This window comes from Armigeres subalbatus, chromosome 3 (genome assembly GCF_024139115.2).
Source record: "Armigeres subalbatus isolate Guangzhou_Male chromosome 3, GZ_Asu_2, whole genome shotgun sequence".
Taxonomy (NCBI): Eukaryota; Metazoa; Arthropoda; class Insecta; order Diptera; family Culicidae; genus Armigeres; species Armigeres subalbatus.
In genome coordinates this window covers 337,181,446-337,191,309 of record NC_085141.1, presented here as the reverse complement: position 1 = coordinate 337,191,309, position 9,864 = coordinate 337,181,446, and the positions used below count along the sequence as shown (strand labels likewise).

Below are 9,864 nucleotides of genomic sequence, written 5' to 3'. Positions count from 1 at the left end.
TCAAATTATCGACAAGTTTAATGTCATCAAGATAAATAACCGTATGACATGTTACCGAAATCTTAAGACAATTATTAGCGTGATGGTTGCATACAAGTATACAAGATCGTTCTTTCTCGTGACTTTCTCGGATTAAAGTACACCGCGTACTCACATGCAAATTGATGCTTGTTTACAAACAAAGTTTCCAAATCGAAATAAGTCGGGACCGATTTGCGATTTGGGCGTAACTTATTTTGTAAACAAACATTGGAAGGCAAATTCTTGCTAAAACAAGCATTTCATGAGAAAACCACGGTATGGATCCGGCAGATTAAGCTTTCCTCTACCAGATAAGGGAATTAGTTTGGGATAAAAACGCTTGCATTCTCCGGAATCCATGAAGCAATGTTTGTTTACAAAATAAGTTACGCCCAAATCGCAAAGCAGTCCCGAAGTGTTCTTTATGAGTTGGAATTTTTATCGCCGGTTTGATTTTTGGGTAATTTGTTAGTGCTATGAATAAAACAAATGCCTTCAAGAAAGATATTGTGATGGAAGTATGCCGAACCTGTATGACCGCACATCAGAACAAGCGCCAACGTAAACAGATTCCGATTTTTTCCATGTTGGATGGTGCAGTCATAGCGAACATAATTACGGAATGCACCGCCGTTCAGGTGAGTAGAATTTGTTTTTTTTTTGTAATATCCATGTGGTCGGGGTTCTGCCAAATCAAACCAAGCGGCTTATTAACTGACTTGTGATTATTTTGATCGTAAAAGTAAAACGGGAATCATTTTAAATCAATTCATCCACACATTTATTGTGAGATATCCTTAGTTATGGGGTAGAAGGTAATTAAATACGATTTTTATTCAATTAAATTTGCTAAGCGAAAGCTTGGGAAGAAAAATTGTGTATCTTTTGTTGGCGCTTGGTGCGTCTTGGCAGATTCCCGGCCATGTGTTTTAAATAGGCGACTCATTCACCTGTACCTCTTGACTACCTTTCCATGGGTATGTCACAATGAAATTCTACTAGTTACGTTAAAGTGCAAAAGATAACAAAATTTCAATCATTTAGTATAAGCGTATGTATAGCTAATGCAATGAATTATTGGCAGTGGCTGATTTTCTACTCGCCGCAGCCACATCCAGGCGCTATAATAGTATATGCACAAAATAGCCAGCAAGAGTTAACCGCCAGAAATTTGTATGGCGAAAGACATCTAACGCTGGTTTTCTCAAAATTAGGAACTTTTCATGAAAAACTATTTGGTACCGGTTATGAGGGATGGTGTCCGCTACTACGCCTACCAAATATTTTTTCGATTAAAATGCTTAATTTGGAGAAATCGAATGCCTTTCGCCATACTGATTTCAGAAAGTTAACTCCTAGTGTGCCGCTGTAAGCACGCTCAAAGCAGTCGATTCATTAGCGCTTTAACTTTGTAAATAGTGGAAATTAAGCAACGAACCGTTAGTCAGAGTTATAGAAAACACAAAATTTAACAAACAACATATTTTGAAATTAATCCTCTGAAATGTGTTATTGACGAACCACTAAATGATCGAAACCATTCTTGCTGTTGGTATCATTTTTCCGATCACCAATAAGGTCTGAGCAACAATACATGTTTTAGCTATTGCTCGACCCTAGACCAATGAATCGACTGCTTTGAGCGTGCTTACAGCGGCACGCTAGGAGTTAACTTTCTGAAATCAGTATGGCGAAAGGCATCTAAGGTTCGATTTCTCAAAATTAAGCACTTTAATCGAAAAAATATTTGGTAGGCGTAGTAGCGGACACCATCCCTAATAACCGGTACCAAATAGTTTTTCATTAAAAGTTCCTAATTTTGAGAAAACCAGCGTTAGATGTCTTTCGCCATACAAATTTCTGGCGGTTAACTCTTGCTGGGTATTTTGTGCATATACTATAGCGCCTGGATGTGGCTGCGGCGAGTAGAAAATCAGCCACTGCCAATAATTCATTGGCCTCCATTGTGTTGATGGAGTGGTTCAAAACGTTGACGGTGAAACTAACACCATATAATATTGTCGGCGTAGCACCAACTTAGAATTCGGAAGTCCGGACTTCCGAACCGAACTTTCTTCCGAAGTTTTATCTGTCAAACTAATGGATGCGTTGTTTAGCGCATCTTTAGGGAATCCAGCGCACTACTTCCGAAGTTGGAAAAGTTGCCTGTATCTGGAGAAAAATCCAACTTCGGTATAAAAAGCGGTATAAATTTATTCCGGATACACAATATATAATATAGGACTATCGTTGTAATTTTCAAATATAGGTACTGGAAACAACATCTTTCCAAACGAATGCATGTTTTTGGTACATGGTAATTGGTGCTTTATTAAAAACGATAGCCTGTTAGTACAAGACTTTTGATCAGGTCAAGGAAAGTTACTTTTTACTACTTACTAAATGACGGTCTGGATGACACCAGCTATTAAGGTGGTCATCTTTGATATGCATTCAAAAAATAGTTTCTTTCATACTCAAGTATTTGTATGTAATCGCAATTTCAATTTTATTAACAGATTAACGAGAATGATCCCCTACCTGCGGTAATTTGTACCGAATGTTTTTCAACATTAAAATCGGTGATCGCCTTTATAAAAACCGCACGTATTTCCGATCGCGAGCTACGTAAGATTGGCGAGCAAGAACAAGCCGCAGTATGCAGTCAAATAAAGGCAGAAATATCCGAGGAAATCCACTTCCATAACATAAAATGTGAACCCCTGGAGTCCTTGGTAGATGGAACTGGTGAAGATGCTGCTTCCGAGAGTGATAATGGTGTACCTGGCAATGATAGCGATAGCGATTGGAAAGCAAGCGATGATGAGTTGTTTCGATCGGTAAAGCGTACTAAGCTTGAATCGAAATCCAAAGCAAAACGTCGGAAAAGAGTTGAACGTCAACCGGTGCAAAGTGAAGACGATTTGAAACTTAACGAAAAAGAGCAAGAATGGTTTACGGCTATTACAGTTGATACTGGCAATCATATTTGCTGCGGTTGCTTACAGATATTTCAGACAGCCGAGGAGTTGGACACTCATCGTAGCACATCCCATGTTTGGAAAAATGAAAAAATGCGAAAACCAAATTCAAAACCGCTCTGCAACGGTTGCCTCCTCAGGTTCAAATCAACGCATAGTTTGAACTACCACATTAATCGTGTGCGACTTTTGAAAGTTATTTGGGAATGCAAAAAATGCAAACTTCGTTTCAAAATCGCCGGTACCCGGCGAAAGCATCTCAGAGGCCATCGGGATGACGAGCCTGTGGCTTTGATAGCCCGGGTCAAAGAAACAACCAAACAAGAACTCGGTTGGGTCTGCTGTGGTACAAAGTGCAAAGAATCGTTCACAACCGAGCAGGATCTAATGGCTCATACGAAAGCAGCTCATTGGATCGAAAAGCAGGAAGCGGACCTGGAGTCTACTGATAAACCGGAACAGTGCCAGGTGTGCTACCGAAGATTTGCGGAGAGTAGAGGATTAATTGCCCATCAAAAACGAAAATACAAACATAGAAATCTGCAATGTGCGCTATGTGGGCTGAAATTTTTCGGTGCCTTCGATCTGCGCGCACACGAAGCAATCGAACATGGAGGTAGGGAATACAAATGTGACATATGCGATAAGAAATACATCTCGAAGTTAACTTTGATGCAGCATATCAAAACAATTCACACGGATGAGAAGCCCTATCAGGTATTTGGTAAAGCAAAATTTAAAAAAAAGGTTGCCTACTCAAATTTGCATTTTTACAGTGTGCCGTTTGCGGGATGAGATTTCGACTGAAGTATGGATTAAAAACTCACATGTCCAATCATATAGACAATCCGCAGTACAAGTGTGAGGTAAGATTGTGGCAAATATTTATGATAAAAAAAATTCTATTACTATCTGTAGTCATTAGATTGATTTGTTGAATTTCTTTTCGGTAACAAATGTCATTCGAATATTAATACACACTTAAACTATCATTTGGTTGGTCAACATGATAATTCATAAAAATAATTAATACATCATAAATGTTAAATACTGTTGACTTATTTAATTTGCTTGATTAATTCAATGTTCTGTCGAAATTTTAAGGTCATTTAATGATAATTCAGGAATCATCAGCCTCTCCACCACTTATTTTAAAACATTGATTCTACGTGATGTTACGATAATATGGAAATTTTTCAAACTTAAACGTGCATTTTATATTAGAACTAGTCGACCCGGCAGACGTTGTCCTGCATAGTAGGCTAAAATGCGCGTTCTGAGCTGCCCATGCGAAATATCTTAATTTTAGGTTTTTATCATTTCTCCACCCTTAATCGTGATTTTCGCATGAGAAAATATCATATAAACCCGTCGGAAACGATAACGGACATATTTGCTGAAGGAATGGAGAAAATCTATCCAGCCGTTTTCGAGTTATGCGGATACGAACACAGACCATTTCATTTTTATATATAAGAAGATTATTATACAGGTAGCTTATAGATCTAATATTCACTGGTAATGAAGTTATATGATGTTTCGTAGGATTCTATTTATCAAGTGATAAAGTTCGAAGCTTGAAAAAATTATATAAAACTAGATTTTTATGCCCAATGGAAGGCAAATCGAATGACCTTTTCTGTTAAGCTTCCAATTGAAATGAAAGTATCAACAAGTTTCTTGTTTTTTTGCAGGTTTGCTCGAAAATGTTTAAAGCAAAACTACACCTACGCTATCATATGCGAACTCACACTGGAGAGCGACCGTACAAATGTAGATTTTGCAGCCACGCCTTCGCCAACCATCCCAACTTCAGGAGACATGAAATGACTCATACAGGTAATTTTATCTCTATCACAATATCTTTTGAATGAAGTTACGGCTTTGCCATGTTTTGAACGATCAAACTCGGCTACAACATGATACAATAAATCATTTGGCAATATAATTTGTAAAAAAAAACTAACAATAAGTAGTGTACCAAGACCTAACCAAAGCCTTCATATCTCCTATGTAGTTAGCATCAATCAAATGTGGAAACGATTTGAACGAATCAGCTTTGTTACACAGTTTTGGTTGTTGTCTGTAAGAAAGAACAAAGGAGAAAATGTGACAAATTTACTAGGTAATTGAAATTATGCTGCAAAGTAGTAGTAGCGCAAAGCAGGAGTCTTGCTGACACGGTAGACCTCGTAAGCACTGATAGTTCCTTTGGGCATCGCAGCAGATCACCGTCGAAATCGAGAGTCCTGCAGAACCCCGACGTTCACGGTATGCCGGATGTTGTTTTCAAACTTGCTGGCCCATCTGTGTCAACCTCCCATAGTCTGATCCATGGTTGAATACATGACTGATATATCGAAGGGCGCCCTTCAAGTGATCAACCATGTATCCAACCATAGATCAAACTATGGGAGGTAGCCACAGATGGGCCAGCAAGTTTGAAAACAACATCCGGCATACCGTGAACATCGGGGTTCTGCAGGACTCTCGATTTCGACGGTGATCTGCCATTTGTACCCGACCAGGTGCGACGACTTCGATATGTTATTTATAAAAACATAGACAATGCAAGATCGTCATCAGGGATGCGAAATCTAAACAGTTAGCTTGCATACCGCCGTTGAACTATGGTCTTCGGCATGCTGCCAGCCAATGTATTCCTGTTCGTATACGCCAATGACATCCCCCTCGTTGTTGTCGGAATGACACCCGGACGGACCAGAATTAAAACGTAGGCTGCCGTGAGTGGCGATTTATCGGTTCGCCACATCCGTAGCCTTCACCATAAATGACGGTGGTCGCCATCAACGTCCTACTAGTTGATAGCGACCACCATCAATTATGGTGAAGGCTACGGATGTGGCCAACCGATAAACCGCCACTCACCGCAGACTACGTCTTAATTGTGGTCCGTCCGATTAAACTAACCGGAAGATCGTCCGAGTTCTGGAGTGGACGTAGACCGGAAGCTCACTTTTATGCCACATTTCCGGGCAGTGCAGAATATATGTAAGACCCACATCGAACAACGCCGAACAAACAACAGATTCACCAGGTTGAAAGTAGGCCGGTGTCAGGCCATTTGGCCGAATGCCGTTTAGCCAAATAGTTGAAAAATTTACCTCAGATTACGAGTAGTGAAGAAGTAGTGAGAAATAAGAATTGAGCAGAGAACTAATAACTGATAAATGAGAAATATGAACTGATAATAAGAAACTGGGAACTAAGAACTGAGGACTGGGAACTGCGAAGGAAGAATTGAGAACCAAGAAACAGGAAGCGAGAAATCAACTGCGAAGCAAGAATTGATGCGAAGATGTGAAATAAGAGAAGCGAGAAATGAGTACATATTGAAAAGTGAGAAATTATTAATCCTTATTCTTTCTTTCTGCCTTTCGTTCATATTGCTTCTTTCTTCCTTCTTCATTTATGCTCTTTCTTCTGCATTCCTTTGTTCCTCATACTTCTTCCTTCTTTCTTCCTTTGTTCCTCATACTTCTTCCTTCTTTCATCCTTGTTCCTTTTTCTTCTTCCTTCTTTCGTTTTCCTTCTTCCTTCATTTTTCTTCCTTTTTTATTTTTCAGTTTTCCTTCTTTCTTCTTCCTTCCTATTGCCTCCTTCCATCTTTCTTCCTTCTTTCTTCTTCCCTCCTATTGCCTCCTTCTTTCTTTTTTTCTTCCTGCCTTCTTTGTTTTGCCTTACTTGTCCCTTCTTCCTCCTTGCTTCTTCCTTATTCTTTCAACCTTTTTCCTTCGTCCTTCTTCCATCTTCTTTCCTTTTTCTTCCTTCTACCGTCTACTTCGTTTTTCCTTCTTCATTCTTTCCTATTCCTTCTTTCTTTTTCATTCCTTATTCGATCTTCCTTCTTCCTTCCTTCTTCTTTCTCCTTTTTTTCTATATTGTTCATTCTAATTCTCACTTCTCGCTTCGTTTTTTCTCAACCAGTTTAGTTCTTCTGACAAAGCTCCTTCCGTTATTGTGCCAGTTGGTCGTCGGGCCACTCGAGTTCAGTACAATCAAAGTTAATTGCCTATATATATATATATATATATATATATATATATATATATATATATATATATATATATCCCTTTATTTTAATGAATGTTTTGCTTAATGCTAATTAAAAAAACTTTTAAAAAATAAAAAATAAACTAATTAAAATCGATTTACTTATCTGTATCTATAAATTTTCTTTCCAGATGATAAACCCCATAAGTGCTCACATTGCGAAAAGTCTTTCATTTTAAAACGCATGCTAAAAGAGCATGAAAGAACTCACAGTGGGCGTTGTGAAGATAAGAAAGCACTTGCAACGACAAACCTAACCTCCACAAAAAAGAGCCGATCAAAGAGCATCGCAATGATTAATAAGCATCTGGCTCAATAACTACATATTATGATGATACCACAGACAAACAGACATAACACTCGTCAAATTTCCATCGTTCAATGATTTACTGGTCGATTCAAATAATCATTAGTTGGCCAAACAATCACTCGTGGCGTCGTTAGTGTTAGAATGACGATGAATTTGATGAGTGAATGTTAAATGTGTTGTCTGTTTGTCTGTGATGATACTGTGATGACAAAGTGCTAAGCAAAACAGTTTCACAATATAAATATGAAATCAAATAAAAGATCGAATTGGATATCTTTCATTCTAGGACTAAAAGAAAATATCTCTACAACTCGATTGCAACATTGCTCGAAGTTGTTCTCGTCCTTTTTTGTTAACAAACGGACATGAGAAGGATGGGAATAACTTCGAGCTTCTTCGAGCTGCTCATTGAACAGCATTAATGTTAATCTTTCGACAGTGTTCTGAAAACTCAGATGTGAGTGTGGTACATTATGTGGAACATTTTGATTTGAAATCAAGAAAGGTATGTTATTCAAATCTGAGTGAGGTAATTATTTTTTATTTTGTTGTTTTATATCCAAAACATTGTGCACGTCAAATGGAAGTGGTGGTCTTGAGTGCATAGCTGTATTGATATTGATTTGATTCCAATAGTGCATATTCAAATGCAGAAAGTTCGCATGGAGTTTATTACCGTGCATGATGAGGGAGATGTTCATCAAGCTGTCAAACACCAGCCAGATGCCAAAGAAGTACAGGGACGGAAACACTGAAACCACAGAAGCCGACATTACTGTACGCGAAAAGCTGGATACCGCTATTTCAAGAAAACTTTGAATTTTTCATTATAGCTATGCAGTGAAAATATTGAAGAAAGTTTGATGAGAAAGAATTATTGTCAATCTCTGCTAAATATTAAACTCCAAACGTTGACTCAGTATTGTCTATCCGGAATAAAGATAGAACGCTTTTATACTCGAAGTTGATTTTTCCGCATAGCAACTTTCCAAACTTCGGAAGTAGTGCGCTGGATTGCCTAAAGATCGCAACGCATCAATTAGTTGACAGATAAAACTTCGGAAGAAATTGGTCTGGAAGTCCTGACGAATTCTAAGTTGTTACGACAATATTCACCTGGTTTCACCAAAGATATTTTATAGTTACTAGATAAAGATCATCGCGTCCGAATAAAAAGTCCAATAGAATTACAATACGATAAATTTAATTGTATCAAATAAACTCTATTGTTATAAATAAATTTATTGATGTAGTTGTTCAAACGATTTTTATTGTTACGGCACTATCATCCCTATTTTCATTTAAAAAGTATGCCTGTGGTTAGTCGAGACGTTGAGGTCAACTGCACCCACTGTTCGAAATTTTGATCAATGTGTCACAAGAAGGCTTGAATTCACTTAATCAGCACCTTCTTATATTCCACATTGGTCAGAATGCTCGAGCGGCAGTTGACTCCAAATGTCAAATCAGAGACTAACCGCAGGCAAGCTATATTATTATCGCTCGCGGAAAACTGATAGGAATATTGTTTTCCAATAAACCTATTGTAAATGGAAGTTTTACATAAAGAAAATAGGATTGTTAGTCACCGTAAATAAAAAATCGTTTATTTCGAACAAACTTTTGCAATTCAATAGAATTTATTTAATTCTATTGTCAACATTTTTCTGTCAATGCATTTTATTGTACGTTTATTGGAACAAAATAAGAAAATTAATTGACAATAGAACTTATTGTTCATAAATAAAATGTATAATTTTATGAATTTTAATATTATTCATTGTATTTTCTATTCGTGTCGTCGCTGTCCGGATTCCGGAACATCTTTTGCTGGCGAGGATAGGGGATCTAAATGTCAATGAATGCAAAATACATACGATTTGACAGTTAGACATACATGTTTCGGACAACAGAACGGAGGGAACCGAAGCGACAACTTTATCTGGTAACTAAAATATATTTTGTTTCACCCAATTATTATCCTCCCAGCACTCACGCACTCATTCGCTTTGGTGCAGCGCATTCAGGTCTGTTACCTTCTCACGCGCAGAGATCTTTCCACGATTGATTCAACGAAACGGATGTAACGGGAAACGGGACACCGATGTGTCAAAATTATTTATTTACAATCGCGCTCGGTGGATTAGGAGTCAACAGTACTGCAGCTTCTCAGTTAAATTTGCAAAATAAAATTAGTGTTCTTGCCTGAACGAAATAATTGCACCATGAAAATCGAAAGAACCACAAGCAGAAATCCGTGGAGGGATGTGTCGAACGTGTGTATGAGTCAACCAGCCAAGCCGAACAGACGCATCGGAAGCAGATTCCCATATTCTCCAAATTTGATGGTACTCTGATAGCGAATCTCATCACCGAGTATGCTTCCGTTCAGGTAATATATTATGAACTGCATGTCTAGTTGCACTTCCCTAAGATTGCTACAGAATCATCCTCCGTGACACTAATTTTATTTTTTCA

The 9,864-nt window shown here is 38.0% G+C and overlaps 1 protein-coding gene across 1 annotated transcript; it reads left to right on the top strand.

The window, feature by feature from the left end:
• The first annotated feature begins 437 nt into the window (after positions 1-437).
• LOC134222760 (zinc finger protein 79-like) lies at positions 438-7,395 on the top strand. The gene is made up of 5 exons (XM_062701919.1): positions 438-659; positions 2,541-3,719; positions 3,779-3,868; positions 4,697-4,841; positions 7,208-7,395. Exons 1-5 carry the CDS (start codon positions 498-500, stop codon positions 7,393-7,395), a joined length of 1,764 nt encoding a protein of 587 aa, XP_062557903.1. The 5' UTR covers positions 438-497.
• Positions 7,396-9,864: the final 2,469 nt, after the last annotated feature.